The sequence below is a fragment of the Quercus lobata genome, chromosome 11 (assembly GCF_001633185.2).
Source record: "Quercus lobata isolate SW786 chromosome 11, ValleyOak3.0 Primary Assembly, whole genome shotgun sequence".
In the NCBI taxonomy this organism is placed as follows: domain Eukaryota; kingdom Viridiplantae; phylum Streptophyta; class Magnoliopsida; order Fagales; family Fagaceae; genus Quercus; species Quercus lobata.
This window is the reverse complement of record NC_044914.1, coordinates 42526810-42550604: the sequence shown is the minus strand read 5'-3', so window position 1 is coordinate 42550604 and position 23795 is coordinate 42526810. Positions and strand designations below refer to the sequence as shown.

Here is a 23795-nt window from a genome sequence, read left to right as displayed (position 1 = left end):
GAAGCCGTGAAGGAGGAGGTAGAGATATTGAAGTAGGCAAGGGCTATTAGGGAGGTGTTTTTTCCCGAGTGGCTATCAAATACAGTGGTGGTGAAGAAGAAAATTAGGAAATGGAAAGTTTGTGTCAATTTTACCAACCTTAATCGAGCATGCCCAAAGGACCCATTCCCTATACCTAAGATAGATAAATTGGTGGATGCCACATACGGACACCCGAGAATGAGTTTCTTGGACGCCTTTCAAGGTTATCATCAGATTGCGCTGGCACCCGAGGATCAGGAGAAAACCTCTTTCTTATTGCCCGAAGGTTATTATCATTACATGGTAATGCCTTTTGGGCTAAAGAATGAGGGAGCTACATATCAACGAATGGTTACTCGGATGTTTAAAGATCATATTAGGGATATAGTGGAAGTTTATATTAATGAAATAAAGTAAGGAGGATTGAGTGACCACCGTGATGTGCCCGATATTTTACTTTTTTGCACTTTTATGATTCTCATGTTTTTGTTTTTGAATTTAATAAAGGATTAGAATGTTCCAAATCCCCTATGAAAACAATCTTATTATCTTTTAATATGAGCAATAAGAGAATCACTTTTTAATTATCTTTGCTTATTGTCATCTCATTTATTTTTCTTTTTTCTTTTCTTTTTCCTTTGCTATGTAACTTTTGCCCATGACGTCCCTTCGGGAATTTTCGCCATGTCCATAGTCTTTTCTCCTAACTTTTTCCTAGACTGCCCTTTCAGGTTTTCTATCTAGCAAGGTTCTTTTGCCTTAATTGTTGCCTAGATCGCCCTTTCGGGTTTTCAACCTAGCAAGCTTTTTTCTTTTTACTTTTTCTTTAAATGTGGTATTTTCGGAGTCTATCCATGTTAATCAGGCGAAGCATCTCTTCTCCATCCAAGTCTGTGATCCTTATAGCACCTCTAGACGTGATCTTCTTAATGATGAAAGGCCTAGACCACGTTGACTTCATCTTTCCTCTTGGATCAAAAGTTTCATTTCTAAGTACCTTTAGGACCAAGTCCCCTTCTTTAAGGTTTCTCGGTTTCACTTTCTTGTTGAGTGCTCTAACAGTCTTTTTTTGGTACCCTTGTGCATGATATTATGCCCTTGCCCTTTTCTCATCTATCAAAACCAATTGTTCATATCTCACCTTAGCCCAATCCTCTTCTAGGACCTTGGTTTCCACCAACACTCTCAAAGATTGTATCTCCACCTCAATAGGAAGCACTGCCTCACTACCATAAACCAAAGAGTAAGGTGTTGCCTCAGTTGATGCACGAATAGAAGTTTTATAACCCCATAAGACAAATGGAAGTTTCTCGGCCCAATCTTTGTATGTCACTACCATCTTGGCTAGGATGCTCTTCACATTCTTGTTAGCTGCTTCTACAGCCCTATTAGCTTGTGGTCGATACGGTGAAGACTTGTGATGCTCAATGCAATATTCTTCCATGACCCTTCGAACTTCACCCTCAAATTGGGAACCATTATCGAAAATGATCTCCTGGGGCACCCCAAGCCGACATATGATGTTGTTTTCTAAAAACTGAGCCACATGCTTAGCCTTCAATACAGAGTAGAAGGTTGCCTCCACCCATTTGGTAAAATAGTCAGTTGCCACCAAAATGTATTCATGCCAATTTGAAGGCTTAAGAGCTATCCTTCCAATCACATCTATGCCCCAAACCAAGAATGGCCATGGAGAAGTCATGCTTTACAACACATTCGGTTGTACATGGTTCAAGTTGGCACGTGTCTAACAATTATGGCAACTCTTCACATAATCCACATAATTGGTCTCCATCGTATTCCAATAGTACCTTATCCTTAGGATTTTCTTGGCTAACATCATTCCATTCATATGAGGGTCACATATCCCTTGATGAATTTCTTCCATTACCCTCTCGGCTTCTTCCTTCTTCAAGCAACAAAGGTGTATACCATCGTAGAACCTTCTATAGAGTTGCCCTCCACATAGGATGTATTGTGTTGCCATCATCCTGATGGAACGACATTCTCTCTTGTCGGCACCATCCGAATATGCCCCTAGTTCCAAGAACTTCATGATGTTATAGTACCATGGAACTTCCTCTTCCTCTATGGTCATTACTGAAGCTTCGGTCTTCCTTTTGTGCACTTCCTCATAACTTTGCTCAATCTCTAAGGGTCATGTTCATACTCCCTTAGGTATTTCAACCATGGAGGCCAAGGTAGCTAAGGCATCAACAAACTGATTTTGAGCTCTAGGGATGATTGTATACTCAATCTTGTCAAAGGTCTTGGTTGAGTCTTCCAAGTGTTGTTGATAAGGCTTCAAGTGTTCTTCTTTCACATTCCATAACTTTTATGCTTGGGCTATAACCAAAGTTGAATCTCCAAAGACTTCGACCTCTTTTACCCTCAATTCTCGAAGAGCTTCCATTTCGGCAATACAAGCCTCATATTTAGCTATGTTATTCGTCGCTTCAAAGTTTAACTTGATTGCCAAAGGTATGTGAGATCCTTCGGGAGTGATCGAGAGTATTCTTATCCCATTCCTATATTGGTTCATGGCTCCATTAAAGTACATCTTCCATGTCCCTAACTCAATATCCAAAATTTCCTCATCTGAAAAGTCTTCTTTTCCATCTTCCCCCCTCTATAGAATTCTAAGCACAAAAATTTGACACGACACTCCCTTTGATAGTTTTCCTAGCCACATACCTCAAATTGAATTTTGCCAATAAGATCAACCATCTTGACAATCTTCCACTCAAAGCGAGTTTCTCAAAGAGATACTTTAATGGGTCCATTCTTGCTACCACCCATATTTAAAAAGATAAGATGATATGTCTCAATTTCTGTACGACCCAAACAAGTGCAAAGCATGACTTTTCTATGGGAGTGTACTTAGTCTTATAATCATGGAACCTCTTGCTCAAGTAGTATATGGCCCTCTCATTCTTGTCGTCGTCTTCTTGTGCAAGCATACTTCCAACTACATCCCTTATGATGGAGAGGTATAGGAGTAAGGGTTTTCCATGTTATGAATGTACTAGGATAGGTGTGTGGAGGAGATTTTTTTTTATAAGTTCAAAGGCTTTCTGGCACTCATCATTCCATGTATGCGATTCATTCTTCCTTAGGAGTTTGAAGATAGGCTCACAAGTAGAAGTAAGCTTGGTAATGAATTGACTAATATATTGTTATAGACCCAAGAAACCCTTTATTTCTTTCTCACTTTTAGGTGGCGGCATATCTAATATGGCTTTGATCTTGGATGGGTCAACTTTTATCCCTCTATTGCTCACTATAAAGCCTAGCAATTTTTCGGCAGTTACTCTGAAGGTACACTTTTACGGGTTTAGTCTTAACCTATACTCTTTAGTTCCCTCAAAGAACTTTCTCAAGTTTATGGTGTGGCTTTCCCTATCTTTGGATTTCACTATCATATCATCAACATACACATCTACCTCATTATGCATCATATCATGTAATAAAGTTGTAGCCATCCTTTGGTAGGTTGTCCCGGCATTCTTGAGGCTAAACGACATCACCGTGTAACAATAGATTCTCCATTCAATAGTTAAAGTGGTTTTGGTCATATCCTTGGAAGCCATCTTGATTTGGTTGTATCCCGAAAAACCATCCATGAAAGACATCAAAGCATTTCTTGCCATGTTATCCACCAAGACATCAATGTGAGGGAGAGGAAAGTCATCATTAGGGCATGCTTTGTTCAAGTCCCTAAAATCCACACACATCCTCACCTTCCCATTCTTCTTGGGTACGGGCACAACATTGGCTATCCATTCGGCTTGGTGTACAGGTTTGATAAACCCTATCTTTAATTGCTTAGTGACTTCCTCCTTGATTTTTAAGAGCCATTCGGTCCTCATTCTTCTCAACTTCTGTTTGACAGGTACCATGTGATCATGAGTATCAATGTGATGTTGAGCTATCTCGAGGTCAATTCTAGGCATATCTTCATAGGACCATGCAAATACCTCTTAAAATTTCGTGAGATGTTCTTGAAGATCTTTTCTTTCTTTTTCATTTAGAGTTGAGCCAATTTTAATTAAACATGGATTCTCATCATTGTCCAAATTAATAGTTTCAAGAGTTGGTTCTATAGGTTCAATTTTCTTTTCCAATTGTTTATTAATTTCATTTTCAAATTCATTTGAATCATTTAAGTGCAAAATTTCAATGTTATGGGACACATCAAAGTAAGTCAAATTAGAATTCATCTTATTGAAAATATTGAAAATTACATTGAAACTTGTATTACAAAACTTTTTCCCCATGTTGTCAGAAAACCCAACCCAAGTCCAATTATTAATGGGCCCTACAATAAACACGATGAATTCTGTCTTCTTTCTTCTTCAAGGCTTGCCACTCTTCCCCTCGTCCTTCTTCAACCAATCTTCCTTCTTCAGAGGTTTCCATACATGTATAGCTTCGGTTATGTCATACGGATCCTTGCCCTTATTAGGGAAGTCTCTCCCAACCTTGTCAAAGAACCTGTCATCGTCATCCCCAACAGCTTATCATTTCATCATCTCCTTCTTCTTTGTTCATCACAAGGTATTGGTCGTTGTCTGAAGAAGGGTCTATGTCACGTTCAAGCATGAAGCAAGCTAGGGTGACTTGAGTTTTTCCCACCTTTGAGGTCCATTCTGGCCAATCGTGATCTTCCCATAATCCTACTTCTCCTGATTCGAAGAAGTCGTTGACATGAGCCCTCTTGAAAGTCTATGGTCCAAGAGCACTCTTCAATTGTGGCATAAAGTTGGGTGGAAGTAGGTAGACCTTCCCTTTCGCCATCATGCGGTTAATGTCTTCTTAAGTCAACTCACTTTGTCCATGATTAGCCTTGTCTTTTTTAGCTTCTTCTTTTTCTATCTTAGAAAGGTGGCTTATTATCTTTTTAAGGACTTCAACTTGCACCTCCACACATTCGAGCATCTTTTACATGAGGACCTTTTCACTTGAAGCATCCATCTTTCCCTCTTGAGGGGTCTTCCCTTTGAATGTCTTGCCTTCCATGGGACTTGGATTGGAGCGATGTCTAAAAAGAAGTCTTATTTTCATCAAGTTCATGTCCCAATTAAAGGTTTTTTTTTTTTTTTTTTTAAAAAAAATTTAGATGTCCTTAGAAAATTCATAAGTTTATTTTAATGAAGGTCCAATTACAATATCACTCCTTTCCCTCTCATGGATTTTTGCCATTTGTTTCATTGGGCTTTGGTCCATTTACAATAAGGCTCTCATCTTACTCTTATGGGCTTTCATTAGAATGTACTTAGAAATTTTCAACCCTTTGTCTCATACACGGGCTTACAACATATTCATCACCTTTAGGCTTTTCATTTTTATTTACTATTTCACTCTTTTTTTTTCTTTTTTTTTTGAAATAGCCCTTTAACTAGAATATATTGTAGCCTTCCTCTCAAAGTCCATGAAATTCTCATCATTTTGGACCTAAGCATGCAACAAGGAGGCCCAAATTTATGGAAGTTCATATTGGCTTTGTAGGATTTTGGATACTGAGTCCATAACATATTTATTACCTTAGGCCCAAAGTCTTCTTTTTTCAAAATGACTTTTTTCACTTGGGCCTATGATAGCAATTAGGCTATGGTTTTATAATCTTTCAAGATAAGATATACCTTTAGATTTAAAGGCAAGCCTCTTATATATGAGAACTTCTTTTCTTTTATCCTATAATATCTTCGGGTATACCATAACGTTAGGGTCATCCCTTCTATTTTTATATCTTTTATTTGTTCCTTAATATTAAGTGAACACATGATATATGATTGAACAAACAAGAGATATAAAGGGTATTCTTGGTGATAGGGTCTAGGATCTCTCTAGTGTGGGTAGGCTCCTTAAAGTTAAAGGGATAAATAAGTAGGTCACTCATATCTAGGTAGGCTATGATTCCAACCGAGGGCCTAAGTGGAACCTATAGTGGACTAGTAGCAAACCTTTAACATACTCAAAACCCATTATAGGCAATGGCACTGATTATGAGTTTGTGGGATGAACTCCAGAAGATTTAGGTCTGAATGGAGCCTTCCATCTTCCCACTCATCACCAACTGAGGTTAAGGAACAAAAGAGAACAAGTGATGTGTGTACAAATAAGTATTAAAATAGTTTTTATTAAGATTAAGAAATAAGACACACAGGAATTAAACTCACTATCTACAGTGGAATCACCACTGTGGACACAAGGGTCAGTGTTGCCACCTAGTTTTTGCAATGGTCTAGGAACCATATATATAACATTCTCTCGAGGAAGGACCATTAATCTTACTACCAGAAATATGAGTTTGGAGTTTAGGTATGCTATTGGGAAGGTGTTAGGCACCCAAGATTACCTAACCTTAAGGTTGGCCTCTCATCATTATGTCTTACGTCTTAACCTTATTAAAAATGCTTTCAATACTTGTATTCTAACTCATGCACACACACTAGCATACATCTAAGCATACAACATGACATCATTCATCCCAAAACAACATAACATATCCATTCATAAAGCATAGGAAGCCAAAACCACACATAATCCTAACATGTGAAACCCTATCATACAAGCATATTCATCTCTATCGTCAAATTAAGACCATAAACAAATGTGTAGACATTTCCAATGTATGACTTACCCTTTACTTACCTCGCAGCAACTCAGCACCTAAGCATTATGCATGAAAATATGAATGCATGACCATGGCATTAAAACTAAGAAACCTTAATCTAAACATGTTAAAGACAAACAAGCATGTGAACAAAGCAAACAGAAATTTATGGAGCATAAAACATATGAAAAAAGACTAAATAGAACAAACATGTGAAAGCATAAACAACAAAACAAAAATTAGGGTTTATGGGTAGCAGCTCATGCACACAAGAATAGGCCTGCATACGTATAATCAAGCCTGCGTGTATAGGCAAGATTATGCGTACGCAAATCCTTACCCAGAAAACCTAATAACATAGAAACAAAGCAAAACTTTAAAATGAAAATTCTAACAACCTGCATGCATAAAACATGAAGAGAACTATAAAACTAACCTAAATAGACATACATAAACATAAGCAATGCAAAGAACATGATTAAAATGTAGAAAGAAAAGCATAAAAGTGAGGGAAATAAAAAGAAAGGGTTGGACTCAATACCTCAAATGAGAAGCTTTACAAGCTTTATTTTGACCATTTCCCTTAGTCAAATTTATTACAATTTATTAAACAAGCGATTAGCAACGTTAAACTAAAAGGATTGGGACTAGAAAAGGTCTCAATCAAATAAAATTGACTTGAGGGTGTTTTGTGAAAAACTCCCTTTTGTTTCATTATTTTCTAGTGAATATTAGGTTTTTCTCATGAGATTTCTGTGTGTTTTGAAAATATATCATATAATACTTTATATAGTGGAAAAAATGTGGTTTGGAACAGCTCTCAGACGATATAAGATTCATTCCAAACCTTGGCCATTATTGCAAAAAACTTGCATTTTTTTATGTTTCTGAAACTCTAGCTGCATACACAAGAGCATGCTTACGGATGGTCAAATTCAAGTCGGTCCCCCGAGCACGGTTAGTGCCTTTGGGAAGTTTGTTGTCGAACGCTATTTGACATCAGGAACAAGTTTCAAGATAATCCTTAGAAGAAATCATTTTCTTTGGGATTCTAGGCAAAAGTGGAATTGCGTGGGAATTGATGCAAAAGTAATAATTTGGACACTCACTAAGGGTAAACTATAAAAGAGAAGATGAGACGAATGGAGAGGGGGTTGGCAAACATAGAGAGAGAGAGAGAGAGAGAGAGAGCGAGCAATATTTCGAGTGAGAAGGGAAATTAAAGGGTAGGTTAGAACTGGGCTTATGACTACAAAGATGAGGGGTTGGGCTATCAAGGCAGCGTTTGAGGCAACAACCAATAGGAACGCAAGGAAACCCACCAACATATAAATTGGGAGCTCAAATTCTTCGTTCATGAAAGAAGCACCACTGGGTTTGGGCATAACAAATATTGTCTTATCAAATATTTTAAAAAATGTAAAATTAAAATACAAGTGTCTTTAAACTTTAAAGTAATTGTTAATAATTCATATTAAGAAATTTTTTACAGTACTTTTATGAGAAATAGAAAAAATAAGTTAAAGAAATTTTAAAAAATAAATAAATAAAGTATCATTTTAAGTAAGGCGTAAATGCTATTTTCGTCCCTACATTTTGGAGTTATTTCTTTTTTGGTCCCTACATTTCTATTTTACCACTTTTAGTCCTTAATCCAATTAACGCTTGTTATTTTAGTCCTTTCCATCACTCAACTAACAGAAAAAGCTGACGTGGCAAACGGAATGCACTATTGACACAGTAAATGCTGACACGGCGAATAAAATAATAATAAAAAATTATTTATTATTTAATAAATGCCAAGTCAGCATAAAATAATAATAAATGCCACCTCAGATCCATGTCAGTTTAGAATTTTAAATTTTAATTGATCAATTTAAAAAAAAATAAAAAACAGAATTAAAAATAAAAAAACATATGAATTTAGATCTAACATCCTCTTCATCAAGAACACAGAAGAGCACAACCCAGAAAAAATCATACAAACCCAGATAAAAGCATTCACAAACAAAAAAAGCAAAGGACCACAATCTTAGCTCATAATTTTTCTACAGCCATAAATTCAGCATGTAAATCAAAATAATAATTTGAAAAAAAAGTGGGTCTACCAAACAATCATCCAATTAACAAAATTCAATTAATGAAACAAAAGGGTATAGGGTCTCACCCACACCAGAATAGCCAATAGATCAGTCTACCCGATGCACCCTCAGCTTTCTTTGCCTTAACCTTTTACTTGCTTCCCTTTAAATTCTATCGTTTGCTTTTAGATTTAGAGCACCCTCAAGGTGTTTGACGAAATGCCTGAACCATGCTCTTGCCTCCTAGTCTCGCCAAACTCTCGGCCCCAGTCTCTTTCCCTGCCTTCCGTTGTCTTTGTTACCGATTCAAGAAGAAGAAGGAAGAGAAGGAAAACGATACAGGTACAGACACAGCTCGTGTCTTCGAGTTAAGTGGCGGCGAAGGAGAGCTGTGTTGGTGGTTTTTTGGGGTTTCACAAGCTAGCTAGGTTCGTGAGGAGGTGTATGAAGTAGGGGATTTGGCTTTGGAGGGTGAGATTTTGGAGTTCATGAAAGAATCGAAGAATCTGGAGGCTTTTCCAAGACAAAAATTTTGGGTTTGGGTTTTGGGTTTTGGTTCTGAAATTTTGTCTATGTAATTGTGGGTTATGATTTTGCTGATCTGGGTTTCCACCTTGTTCAGATTTGGTTGTAATTATTGTATTAATGGGTTGCTATTAGATTCAAAGCCCTCTTTAGATTTGTTTTGTTTCTTTTTTGTGTTTCAGAGAGAGAGATAAAGATAGAGAAACCAACGAATTACCAGATCTGAATTCAAGTTTTATTTATTTATTTGTTTATTAATTTGGTTTATGTATATATGTGGATTGATTTTGTTTTGTACAATATTCATTTATGATTTTTCTGAATTTGATTTTCTTGTGTTCTTTGTATTTGATATTTTGGGTTTGTATGATTTTTTCTGGGTTGTGCTCTTCTGTGTTCTTGATGAAGAGGATGTTAGATCTAAATTCATGTGTTTTTTATTTTTAATTCTGTTTTTTTTTTTTTTTTTGAAATGATCAATTAAAATTTTAAATTTTAAACTGACATGGATCTGAGGTCGCATTTATTATTATTTTATGCTGACTTGGTATTTATTAAATGATAAATAATTTTTTTTTTTTTATTCGCCACGTCAGGATTTACTACGTCAGGATTTACTCTGTTTGCCACGTCAGTTTTTTCTATTAGTTGAGTGACGAAAAGGACTAAAATAAAAAGCATTAATTGGATTAAGGACTAAAAGTGGTAAAATAGAAATGTAGGAACCAAAATAGAAATGACCTTAAAATGTAGGGACGAAAAGAGCATGTACACCTTTAAGTAATTAACCCCTTATTTTAAGTCATATACCAAAATTACCCAATAACCCCTGAAGAACGAGCAATTTTCCAAGTCAACCCCACCACCCCCATTTTCACTCTCTGAAACTCTCTTTCTCTCACAGACTCTGTGTTGTGTCTCTGACTCTGATCAGACCCAAACCCAAAAAACCCCAAGCTCCAAAAAAAAGCGAAAATGTCGAAGCTCCTCATATTCCTAACCCTAATTCCTCTCCTCCCAATTCTCACCACCTCCTTCTCTCCCGAAAACCCTTCGGGTCGCCGAGTCCTCGTCTTGCTCGACGACCTCGCCCTCAAATCCTCGCACTCCGTCTTCTTCAACTCCCTTCAGTCCCGCGGATTCGACCTCGATTTCAAGCTCGCCGATGATCCCAAGATCGGCCTCCACCGTTACGGACAGTACCTATACGATGGCTTGATCTTGTTTTGCCCCACCACCGAGCGTAAGTTCCTCCATTTTTTTTCTCTCTCTCTTTTGGATCTGTTTGGTTGCAGAGAAAATGAGGGAAATGAAGTGAATTTTCGGATCTTATTAGCTCAATTTAAACAAATGGAGGTTAATAGTTTTCTTTCCGAATTGTGCTTGCATTTCCTCAGTGAATTTGAGCTGGATTAGGTTTGATATTTTGCGAATTCAGAGGGGCTTATATATTTATTTGATTGATTATAAATCTATTTGTATAAAATTCCTTACGTTTTTATTTGATTGCTCGTTTTTTCATCTGTTTGATTGTCGAGAATGTGGGGAAAATGAAATGAAAGTTTGGATCTTATTAGCTCAATTGAGACGAATGGAGGTTAATATTTTCCTTTTTAAATGGAGCTTGCATTTTCTCAGCAAGAAAACATGGCTTAAAGCTTTAATAGTAGCAATTTCAGCTGGATTAGGTTTGACAGTTTGAAAATTCAGGGGGATCTATTTATTTATTTGACAATTATAAATCTATTTGTATCAAAATTTTATGTTTTTATTTGGTTAGCGGTTTCTCCTTAAAAATCTGTTTGGTTGCCGAGAATATGAGGGAAATGAAAGAAGGTTTGAATGTTATTAGCTCAATTGAGACAATTGGTGTAGCATTAGTTGAATTGAGGTTCATTAATTGTTCTCTCTAAATTGGACTCACATTTTCTCAGCAAGCATACAGGGCCTAAGGCTTGAATACTAGAGATTTGAGCTGAGTTAGGTTTGATAGTTTGGCAATTCAGAGGGATGTTATTTGTATATCTATTTGTATCAAATTCTTTAGGTTTTTCTTTGATTGCTCCTTTTTATTGGGTTCTATATGGTTGCCAAGAAACTGAGGGAAATGAAATGAAAGTTTGGATTTTATTAGCTCAGTTGAGACAAATGGTTGCATTAGTCATAGTTGGATGGAGGTCTGTTTGTTAATTGTTTTCTTTCGATATTGTACTTAAATTTTTGCAACAAGCAAACGGGCTTTAAGGCTTGAATAGTAGCAATTTGAGCTGAATTAGGTTTGATATTTGGAAAATTAGAGGAATGTTATTTGTATGATTATTTATAAATGTACTTGTATCTATTTGACTTTTTTGCTTATAAAAAAAATAAATGTACTTGTACCAAATTCTGTAGGTTTTGGAGGATCCATTGATTTGGCAGCTATACTGGATTTTGTTGATTCGGGTCATGATTTGATTATTGCGGCTGATTCTAATGCATCTGATTTGATCAGAGAAATTGCCACTGAAAGTGGAGTTGATTTTGATGAGGTGGGTATAAGTATGTAAACATTTTGATCACCCACTATGTATGTTCAATTTCTACAGTGTGTTTGGACTGCTTTGTGGTTTACTTTAAAAAAATTACATGGAGACATTATTTCATTTATATGGGTACAGGACCCTGCTGCCCTGGTTATTGATCACAGCAGCTATGCTGTTTCAAACACTGAAGGAGACCATACATTGATTGCTAGTGATGAGTACATCAAGTCTGATGTAATTTTGGGAAGCAAGAAAATTGAGGCAAGTGCTGACATTGTTAACTTTAGTCATTAGTCTCTACAAAAATATTATTTCAGATGCACATTGCCTGACATACATTTAAGAGTTTTTGCAATGACTGGGCTTACAACTTTATTCATGAAATTTCCATAACAAATTATTCTCTGATGTCATTTTCACCACGTTTCATAATAGCCTTTTCTCATGTTTAATATGCTTTTACAATCACTGGCCTACCGCACTAAGTTCACTGTCAATTATTGGTAAGTGGCTATGACATCACAGTATTCACTTTTGTTCACTGTTTGGATATACCTGTGACAGGCTCCTGTACTTTTTCAAGGAATAGGCCACTCATTAAATCCTTCCAATAGCCTGGTAAGATGTCCATCTCATGTGCCTTTAAACAACTAAGGGCATGTGTGAATATCAAAATTATTTTAACTTTAGTTCATATGTTTTTGTCATATTCATTTAATTTTTCCTTATCCTCCATCAATAGGTGCTGAAAGTTCTTTCAGCTTCTCCTTCAGCATATTCTTCTAATCCAAAATCCAAGCTATCAAATCCTCCATCACTTACTGGATCTGCTATCTCTTTAGTTTCTATTGTGCAGGTATGTTGTAATTTAAATCTTCTTTTTCATCAACTCTTGCAAGCTCTTATGTAATGTTTGTGTGATTTTATGAAGTAAGAGACACGCACCTCGTAATGATTGACAACTATGCATGCCAAGCAATATTGTAGAGTTTCATACATCATACTTTGTTATCTGTTTCCTGTGTTTTGGTAAGGACATCTCCTCCTTTGCTCTAGGCTTAACATAGAGTTCAAAACAGTTTTTTTCCTATCTTAAATTGGCTTAATGGATGCATAAGAGAAGGCATAGCCTACATTCACATATAAAGTGTCTTTTTTTTCCTCATTACCAATATTTGGCAGAACCAAAATTGATAACGAGGCTTGATTGTGTTTTAGATCTCTTGTGCAACGTAGGATTTTTTGTGGTGATATATCTACTTTGCGGATAACTTTGATGGAATTCAAACTAATTCCATTCTTAAAGGTCGCATGTACTGGATCCTTGTTATCGAATTGGCATTATGAGCCTCAAAATTGGCTTAATCTTTGACTTTCTACTGAATTCTGCTTTCTGATATTACTTCCTATTCCAAAGAACAAGTTCCTTCAGCATAAGATAGCATATTATTAAAACTAAAGTCTTCTTGCTCCTAATTGGTTGAGGAAGGCGATTGAACATTGGAGCTTGTTTTCCTGCTCGATGTAACCCTATGGCATGTTTATTTGTGTTCGAGAAGTTGCAATTTTTTGGTTGTGTTGATGACTATTTTGGTCTTAGGGATATATTTACTGTAGTGCGCGCAACACAGATTCTTAGTAGGTTATGGTTGGAATGAGCATTACTATATGAGAAGGATTTGTGTCTTATTAACTTTGCATGTATATGAAATCTTTATGTTCTCAATAGCATTTTAGGCTGCTTTGATCTCTATAATGCATGGTTTTAGCGCAGATGATATCTTCATAAAATCTGAACAGTTTCAGCTGTTTTTTGTTGTAGGCTAGAAACAATGCTCGGATTTTAATCTCTGGCTCATTAAGTATGTTCAGCAATCGGTATGTAGTAGTTACTGGTCAGCCTTGTCAAATTTTTCTTACTCATGTCATGTTCATTAATAAATTTTGGCTTTGTTTTCAGATTCTTCAGATCTGAGGTGCAGAAGGCTGGGAGTCCAACCAAGTGAGTTAATCTTTGGCCTGCCTTTGTTTAGTGTCAAGCAAGTGGCAGGCTTAGTGAAGACTGTATCCAAATATGACACGTTTGGACTACCCATATTCAAATGCCTAAACTATCTTATGCTAAATATGTTTAATGGTAGCTGCATTATCTTTTAAACTGGAAGCTCGTTATCTTTATCCTGTAATCATTAGAAATGATTCAATGGTCAAACATTCGTGTGCGTTTGGCAAAAAGCTTAAAGCTTTTTGCTTTTGGCCTCAGCTTTTTAACAAATAAACACCAAAAACTAGCTTTTAGCCTTTTGTCACACCTTTAATATAAAAGCTACCAAAAACTACACTTTTGATAAACACTATGCAAATAAGCCAGTGAAAACTATGGGGTTCCAAACAGACACAAATTGTTGCTGAGGTAGATTCTTGCAGTTTTTTGCCTCATAATTCATTGACAGTGAGAAGGAAATTGAATAAACTATCTGTTAGAGGCAGCTATAACTGTTGTCAACAAACTCTTAGCCCAATCCTATAAGCACATTGGATATATTTATACATTGTAAGAGTGCAATATAAATTTATGAATTAATAGAACTTTGGACATAATACCCAATACAGTTTCTGATAGAGCTGTTGACGCCTATGGAGATTACTGTGCTTAGGATGTGTGGTTATCAATAAGGGCCTCCAGAACAGGGAGAAGTAAATAATAATAATAATGTCATGCTAATTTAATGCAAATTATGGTTTGGAAGTGGTGTTGATTGTTGACAAATGAGCTACACTCTCTCTCCCTCTAAATATCTCTTCCAGCAACAATTGTTGCAGTATCTCTATCTCCCATGATTGCCCTCTGTCTGATTATTACAGTACAAGTTTTCATGGAATTTAGAATCTCCTAATTAAATATTTGGATATCCATGAAAAATGAGGTCGTGATATAAATATACTTATGTGTCTTATTTTATGCATATTCTTTTTAATACTTAGAAAATGGCCATCTGCTTCTAAATAGAAACTGATTATGGATTTATTTTGTGGTATCAGACATGAGAAATCGGGTAATGAGCAGTTTTTGACTGAACTTAGCAAATGGGTTTTCCATGAAAGAGGTCATCTTAAGGTCAGTCTCTTACTGTAACCTAGATGTTACTTAGTTCCATCTGAATAAGATTCTGAAAAAAAAATCATTTATTTTATGTCATCATTTGACTACAATTTTTTTAAATCATTGCCTGCTGCATCATGTTTGGATCATAGGCTATGAATGTAAGACACCACAAAGCTGGAGAGGCCGATGAACCTACCATCTATAGGGTCAACGATGACTTGGTAATTTCACTTTTAGTACTGGAGTAATTATTAAATATAAGTGCTAAAATTTAATTAGAAAGGAAAGGTTTTGGCCACTACTCACATTTTAAATTTGGTTGAAGGAATATTCGGTTGAGATTTATGAGTGGTCTGGTGCAAGTTGGGAACCATATGTGGCTGACGATGTTCAAGTCCAGTTTTACATGATGAGTCCCTATGTTCTGAAGAATCTATCAACTGACAAGAAGGTACTTTATTAGATTATTTACGGCATATGTTGCATGCAACTTCACTGCCTGAGTTTCTATTACACCTCTATTCATAATTACGTCATCTTGCAGGGTAGTTATTTTACAGCATTTAAGGTTCCAGATGTTTATGGGGTTTTCCAATTCAAGATTGAGTACCAAAGGCTTGGATACACAAGCTTATCCCTGTCAAAGCAGGTATGTAATGTCTTGTACTTCGTGTTCAATGTAGGGCATTCTAAAAGGGGCATGGGTGGGGGGGAGTGGAGCTGATATTTTATGTAATAAATATTTGTAGTAAGAGTGGATATCATAGAATGCAGAAGTGAATATAGCTTCCTTCCTATGCTTGATGCTAATTGCAACCAAGCTGGTTTTTGCTGTTTGAGTTGAAGAGTGGCTATATAAAAAGGTGTAGAGAAGAATCAGAAATGCACAATACTTATGTAGTCTGTGGTCTTTAGTTACGTTTATTTCTGAAGTTAGTTTCAACTGTCCTCCATTGGAATTGTCAGATTTCAATTCTTACATGACCATTTTGCCAAGAAAATAATGCTTACTATGAGTCCTGGTCAACAATTAAAAATAATACAGAATGAAAAGCATGATCTGCGCTACGTCTCTCACATGATATTGCCTGTGTCATAACTTTCAAGCTATGGAGTAAGTTCAACAAAGTGATAACAAAGTCTAAGCATCTTGAAATCCAACTATCTGCAAATTGAATACCATCTTAGACAATTTGCAAGTATGATCTAGTAAAATATATTAACATTTTCTCTCTCTTGTAACTATTGACCTGCAGATTCCAGTCCGACCCTTTAAGCACAATGAATATGAAAGATTTATACCAGCAGCCTATCCATATTATGGAGCAGCATTTTCAATGGTATGAGACTCTCTCTCTCTCTCTCTCTCTCTCTCTCTTATTTATTTACAATTTATTATAGGGAGAAATTAGCGCTTTGGGATTCTTCTATGAGTTCAGGTAACTGGACTCCTCTGCATGCTTCAGCTCTGGTTCTTTATACAGAAGCTGCAGTGTCTTTTTCTTATACCTAGTAATGCTGTCTAATCAGGGTTGGTTATTGGTCTGTAATCCCGATGGGGGAATAATGTGCAAAGCTCAAGTTGTTGGCAAGTAGTTGTTCACTTGTCGGCCCTGTTTGTTGACATGTGTCTACATAGTATGTCTCGGGGGGGTTGAAGTTTTCGATTGATTGACAGTCTTGGGCTATACCTATGCTAAAGGACTGACATTATTTTGTTCAAATTGATTTTTCCATTCTGTTGCCCGTTTCTTCCAAAGCTGGAATTCTGTCACGTATGCCATACTATTGCATTGGCACAATGCCATCAGGCATCAGCAATGAGCGTCCCCTAGTTTTTTGGTGATACTGTACAATAGTAGAGAGTCTTTATTTTTGAGTCTAATGCATATCCCATTTCTGGAATACTGATCTTTGTGATGATATTTTCTGATGCAGATGACAGGTTTCTTCATCTTCACTGCTGTCCACCTATACAGCAAGTAGCTGTAGAACCATAGGATGTGGGCATAATGTACTGTTGGGACTGCAAGCGTAATTGTCTTATTGAAAATTTTGTTTAAGCAATGATGTAGCTTTAGATGCTTTTGATAGTTGGACAAGTCACTTGAGTAATTTTTTTGCTAAGCACATCTCACTTGTTTTAGTTCTTGAGCTTATTTTTAAAGATATCTTATAAGCATACTAGTTTTCTTGCCAAATACCCCAAAAAAAAATTACAGGTAAATGTGATCACTAAAATTCTTTTCATTTAAAGTTCCTAATGTCTCATAATAATATCAAGAAAATTGTTGAACCGCTCCCTTGATAACAGCAACCAGAGGAATCCTCACGGTTATTAGATTTCTCCTCATTTGATTAACAAGAGATCGATGACACCAACGGTGAAAGGTTGAATATAGGTTTTGAACAAGGTAAACGAATAAAATCTTTGTGCTTGCTATGGTTGCCTGTGTTAACACCATAAAAACTACAAAACGTTAAGACAACTCCTGTACTTGGAGAAGCACAAGCAACCCAATGTTGCGACCGTATCATAGTTCGATTGCAATTAGAATGGGGAGTTTTTCTTAAAGAATGGCAATGCGAAATATATTTTTAGAAGATAGCTTGTTTTTCTTATCCGGTGTTAAGTGAACTGGTTTTCTTTTTACAATTCGTGCATGAACCCCTAATCAGATCAAACACGTGATTCTCCAAAAAAAAAGGATCAAACACGTGAAACCACGTTTTACCCTTGAAACTCTAAATTCAATACAAAAGGCCATATAGGCTAACATTACTATTATGAGGATAGAGCTAACGTTACTATTACGAGGTCTTAGTCTTGGAGTGAAAATAGTGGTATCGAGGAGTTTTCTCACAATAGCTCTCCAAAATATGAGACTATTAAATTGAATGCAATATGCACATTTTTCTACCATTTGTTATTCAACACTTTAATTTTATTATTGTGATGCATTGGTAGTTTCTATTCATTAAATATTAGAATTTTATGCTTGACTTTCTTAATTTAATCACATTAAAGAATCGAGGAGGTGTTTGGGTTTTTTTTCACTATTTCAACCTTTTCAAAATCGTCCCCCAACAAGTGGCAATACCATATAACAAAATTTGTGTACTAAGTGGATGCCTTTTTTTTTCAATCAACATATTTTATATGTAAATTAAGAAATTTTACTTCAAAAATATATATTAAAAAATTAACGTAAATTTCTTTAAGTGAAAGTCTCTCCCCAAAGTTTTAAAAATAATACTTCAATTAAAATTTTATAGACACAAAGTGGCCCGAAATTCATTTGGGTCAGGTCCCATTGTCAAACTATTATTTGTTGACTAGGCCCAATACCAAACTAGCTTCCTTCCCAACCCTCTTACACAAAACCCTAATCCCCACAAACATATATATCTTCCCATCTTTCCTTCATTTCTTAGCCGTCAAACTCACACAAACACACAGAGTTTCTCACCTTCCCCCTGCCCCTTCCCCTCCCCCAAATTCAATGGGTCGTGTAATCAGAGCTCAACGTAAGGGTGCTGGGTCCGTCTTCAAGTCCCACACCCACCACCGCAAGGGCCCCGCCAGGTTCCGCAGCCTCGACTTCGGCGAGCGCAACGGCTACCTTAAGGGCGTCGTCACCGAGATCATCCACGACCCGGGTCGCGGTGCCCCGCTTGCCCGAATCACCTTCCGCCACCCCTTCCGGTACAAGAAGCAGAACGAGCTCTTCGTCGCCGCCGAGGGCATGTACACCGGCCAGTTCGTCTACTGCGGGAAGAAGGCTACCCTTGTCGTTGGGAACGTGTTGCCCCTGAGATCCATTCCCGAAGGAGCTGTGGTGTGTAACGTCGAACACCATGTTGGAGATCGTGGGGTTTTCGCTAGGTGTTCTGGGGACTATGCTATTGTTATTAGTCACAATCCTGATAACGACACTTCCAGGTCCTTTGCTTTTGGTTTTTGTGTTTTGTTGTTTGTTTATATGTTTAGATTTTATGGAATATGTGTGTTGTTCGATAATTTGGCTATTGGTTTACTTGATTTTCTAACATGAATTACATATGCTATGAGAAGTATGTTAATATCGAATTGGATCATGCACGTTAATAAGTTTGTGATATATTATGTGTTTATAAACATAGAATTTAAAATCCATGCCCAAATATTAGCATAATTGAATTAATACAAAGAATTAGCATAAATAGCGTTGGGAACATGTTTCATTCATATGTTTTAAGGCTTTGTTGTTGTATCTTGTATCGGCCGAAACATCAATATTGGTGAAAACACCCAAAAAATCCCACATACAGCTGTTATAGGCTGGTAGTGTTATGGCATTGAGAAATTTGATTCCAACTCTACTTGCTACATAGAGTGGCATGTGCTTCTTTTCATTAAAGAAATTATTCTCCTTCTGTTTAGACAGGTTATGTTATGTGGCTCTTGTAATGGTAGATGGTAACTACCTGTTTAAATGAGCTGTTTTGATTAATGTCGACTCTTTTTTACATAACTCGAAACTTTGGTCATCCAGTTCAGTTATCTAGTTGATGTTTATTGATATAGAGTGTCTTCAATCCTCTTTGAAATTCATGCTCAAAGATAAATAAAATAATGGTTGGAGTGATTTGTTGTTCATATGATTGTGAAAGGAGAAGTGGGACTTGGAAACATTGGTTTACTAATAGTGCCATTTCGCAAACTGGAATGATGTGTCCGTCATCTTCTATTGATACATGTATCCGTATCTTTTCTAATCTTATTGGAGTTCTTATATTGTTGTACCTTAAAGATCATATTGTTTTTTTAAGTAACCATGTATGTTTATGTTAAGTCCTGATGACTTCCCATGATTTGTGTTCTTTCCAAGAGCTGTAGTTGATTAGTTCTGTAAAACTTACCAGAATTATGACTTGTTTCACTGGTATCATAGATGTCTATATTTCTATATTTTAATTCAGAAGTGTCAGTTGCTCATCAGTTTTGTATCTTTGCTCAATTTAACAGGGTCAAACTCCCATCTGGTGCTAAGAAGATTGTTCCAAGTGGCTGCCGAGCAATGATTGGGCAGGTTGCCGGTGGAGGGAGAACTGAGAAGCCCCTTCTCAAGGCTGGTAATGCTTACCACAAATTCAGAGTGAAGAGAAATTGCTGGCCCAAGGTACGTGGTGTGGCTATGAATCCAGTTGAGCATCCTCATGGAGGAGGTAACCATCAACATATTGGACATGCTAGCACCGTTAGGCGTGATGCACCTCCTGGTCAAAAGGTTGGTCTCATTGCTGCCAGGAGGACTGGTCGGCTTAGAGGACAAGCTGCTGCAACTGCTTCTAAAGCTGACAAGGCTTAAAAGAGTGTTATATTTTTTATCTGATGCTTCTCTTGATTATCATCTAAGACTAGTCGGTGAACTTTATTGCAGAAATTTTGTTTTGGATTGTCTTCTTTTTCTTTTTTCTTTTTTAAATTATAAGAATTGGTTTGTGCACGTTTTGAAATTAGTCCAATTAAACTGTTCCTATTTCTGTTGAAGTTCTCTTTACATTATACATATGATACAATTTAGTATCAACTATGCTTTAGCAATGCTTTGATAATCAGAATAATTTTATTATTTTTGCATTATACTGAAGCCTTTGGAATCCACAATAAGTTATAAACTTTTGACATAATGGTGGTAGCAGTGTTAGTTGTCGTCATTTTGGCCAGAATGGAGCTATGGGTATGTCCATTGACTTCATTCTGTCTCAGAGATGCTGAATAATTCAATTGTAAGGTGCTTTTGTAAGATTAGATTTACCTTGTTGATTGAAAAACCCAACCTTTGGCCCTTTGGCCATAAGGCGATGAGTGATGCTGAATATGGTTGAGTTGCTGCTATTGATCGGAAACTGAAGTGTCAGATTCATTAGTGATGGATCTCTGTAAAAATGATATTTGACTTATTATTAATCCCATTGATGAGGCTAAGAGTGGGGCAGAAAGGCTTTTATTTCTTAATTAGACAAACTGTTATTAAGGGAGGTGGTGAACTAGATGCCTTCTGGGAGGACTATGAAGATGATATGAAGGCCTAACAGGGATTTGTGGGTGGTAGGGAAAACTTGTTTGTTGTGGGGTTTCAGCAAATAAATGCCACTTAATGTAAGGCCTTGGTAGCGATGAAGATTTTGATGGGGATGCTAGAAGGTGGTGTAGAGGATTGGAAATCATATGGGTCGCTTCCTGTAGGCAGATGTATCGTAAGATGCTGTGAATTGGGGCCCTTTTTTTAATGAATTTGGGTGGAGTTTGACATAACCTAAGACCCTATTACTAAGCAAACAGATCAATTTTTTGGTTTTGCCAACTCGAATTTACTATGATGCTTTCAAGTTCAACTTGTGATTACTGTGGGGGGAAAAGCTTGAAATCAGTCCTTCGTGTTCTCTGGTCTGTCAATATGCAGTAGAGGTTTAGCATGCCGGTTGTTCAAAATAAGTTTAATCTAAGTTTTTCTAATTGGGCCATGATAGATATCATTGTCTGGATGGTCTAACACTTGCATTAGTTTTGGATGATTTAGTATCAGAGGAATGAAGCCATGCTTTTGTTGCCGGTTTGAGTTGGCTGCCTTTTATCCCCATCTTTTTTTACAAATCATATTGTTGAGTTCAGCATATCCTAGACGGAAATGACTCCTCATTATAGAGCAAGACTTAAATAGAGTATTCAGGTGTTGTTTCTTAGGTTCCTCTTTTAAGATTTTGTCATGTGAATTTTTTTCTCATAAGATAGAACATAAAAGTGGATTTATTTTAATTAAGTAAAACATATGGCTGAATCTTAAAAGAGGAATCTAAAGAACAATATTTAAGATATTGTACCTAAGTTTTCTTCCTCATTACCTAAGTTTTATTCCTCATTATAAATATGAACTAAGGCCAGAGGCTCAAGGCAAACAACAAAAATGCCTCACAACAGATTCTGGGGGAACAAGCTGGGAAGAAAACAGATAAGGAATGTACTTGAGCAATGCAATTCAGCAATACACAAATCCTTTTTAGAATCTCATTAATAACATTTTTATGGAGCTAATTTGGGGAGCAAAGTTGTCTTTAACTTAAAGGTGTTAGTTTGGGTTGCGCAAATCAAAGCCATAACCCAATTGGCTTTGTGGTAGTCAAAAAAAAAAATAAAAATAATGGAAGGTGAGCTCATCCGCTTGATTGGCTTGAAAAATATCGAAAGAGGGACATGAAATTCTTGAGGGAGATTGAAGCAGTCAAACATGGAGCCAGATGTTACTGTGATATAAAATCCTTTTTATTAGTGAGATGAACCAAAACACAATAGTCTTCATTTGTGACTTACAAAGGTTGAACTGGCCAAACACAATAGTCTTCATGAGTGGTTCCAAACTGCCTTAATTAGCAAATCTAATGTTTCATCGTACCTGTCTACTGGTAAATCTTAATCCATCTTTTAGGATCATGGTGTTTGCCGCCTACATTATATTTTTAAAAATTGAGCAACCCATTAAAACTGATCTTTTGGTTTTGGATCTTTAGAGGTTGTTTGGTTTGTCAACTGAAAACATAGTGTTCATTGTTTAAACACTGAACACTAGTGTCCAAAATTTGAAACAATATGTTTGGTGATAGTGTTTAAAATAGGATTGTTTGAAAATAGTTGCTCAAAAACCTCTGTTTGAAACATATTTTTTGAAACATGGTCGGGCCACATTTTAAACAATGAAATTGCGTTTCTGATGGCACATCGATAGATTTCTCATGGTCATTTTATTTCCCCTTGATACCTTTATATCATAAAATACCCCATGTACCAGTTAAATTCATTTAAAATTACATCTCCGTCCAGTGCATAATTGAAGTCAATTTACAACTAATAATTATCTTTTGCATTCAAAATATGCATCTATCATTTGGTATTTACGCAACCATGAGATCCATATACCAGACACATGTAAGGCTCTACCAAAACAACGAAAATAAAATGCGGAATTTGAAAATCAACATACCCATGAAGAAAAGAGTGGTTCTTCCCAGAAAGAAAGAAAAAAAAAAAAAAAAGCAATTTACACACTTTGAAGTTTTTTTTTTGAATACCCAGAACAAAATGAAAAATAAAAATAAAGATAACACAAAAAAAGAAGAAGGAAAATCAAAATATATGTACGGCGAGTTACTAAGAAAACACCTTGTGTTTGAAAATAAAAGGTGTTAATCAGCGAAACTTCCAGTGTTACTTTTGGCCTCCCATGAATCAGTCTAAGCACTAACCATTAAGGCTTTTTCAGCTTATCTGGGATTATGAAGGCACAAACAATAGAAAACCCAACAACCAAAAAAGAACAAATTAAAAGAAATGAGCTCTAATAAGACACATTGGAGTGTCGTTGAAAACTCTTGTACAAAGAGATGGGAAAACATTTTACTGGAAAATTGAATCAGAAATACCAAAGTTGGGAAGCCTAGCTCTTTTGGACTACAGCATATCAGGGGCCTTGGAGGCTTTGGGGCTGAAAAGTCTGATATTTATAATCACTGGTGATTGTAAAGTCAGCCAAAACCCTAATCCCCTCGTGGTTTTAAGATTTCGTCCTTTACTTTAATGCTATTCCTATTTGTCACCTTAATTTTTTTAAGTTTTTCATCTTAACCCATATACTTAACGGAATGACATATCTTGCAATTTTTTTTTTTTTTTTTTTTAATGAAGCTTAAGTTAAATGTTTTAGTCGTCCGGTGGTGTCCAAATCAAATTGTAAAAATTATGAAACTAATACAAAAATACAAATTTGAACAAATATGAAATTGAATTAATATGAATTTATAATGGACATCTTTGTAATTGGAAATGTGGAATAAGTTCTTATATCAAATTTCTTTCATTTGGAGACAGTGAAAGATACTGATTG

The 23795-nt window shown here is 36.2% G+C and overlaps 2 protein-coding genes and 1 pseudogene across 2 annotated transcripts; 2 read left to right on the top strand and 1 right to left on the bottom strand.

Annotated features, from left to right (window-relative positions):
* Positions 1–10091: 10091 nt before the first annotated feature.
* On the top strand, positions 10092–17025 carry LOC115968607 (dolichyl-diphosphooligosaccharide--protein glycosyltransferase 48 kDa subunit). The gene is made up of 13 exons (XM_031088034.1): positions 10092–10486; positions 11638–11774; positions 11904–12029; positions 12333–12386; positions 12511–12624; positions 13591–13646; positions 13729–13770; positions 14811–14886; positions 15024–15095; positions 15200–15325; positions 15419–15523; positions 16131–16214; positions 16813–17025. The coding sequence occupies exons 1-13, from the start codon at positions 10219–10221 to the stop codon at positions 16858–16860; spliced, it is 1308 nt and encodes a 435-aa protein (XP_030943894.1). The 5' UTR covers positions 10092–10218; the 3' UTR covers positions 16861–17025.
* Positions 17026–18272: 1247 nt separating this feature from the next.
* On the top strand, positions 18273–20472 carry LOC115969097 (60S ribosomal protein L8-3). Its single transcript, XM_031088661.1, has 2 exons — positions 18273–18817; positions 19883–20472. The coding sequence occupies exons 1-2, from the start codon at positions 18378–18380 to the stop codon at positions 20223–20225; spliced, it is 783 nt and encodes a 260-aa protein (XP_030944521.1). The 5' UTR covers positions 18273–18377; the 3' UTR covers positions 20226–20472.
* A 2573-nt stretch (positions 20473–23045) lies between these two features.
* LOC115969653 lies at positions 23046–23186 on the bottom strand (annotated as a pseudogene).
* Between the last annotated feature and the right edge of the window lie 609 nt (positions 23187–23795).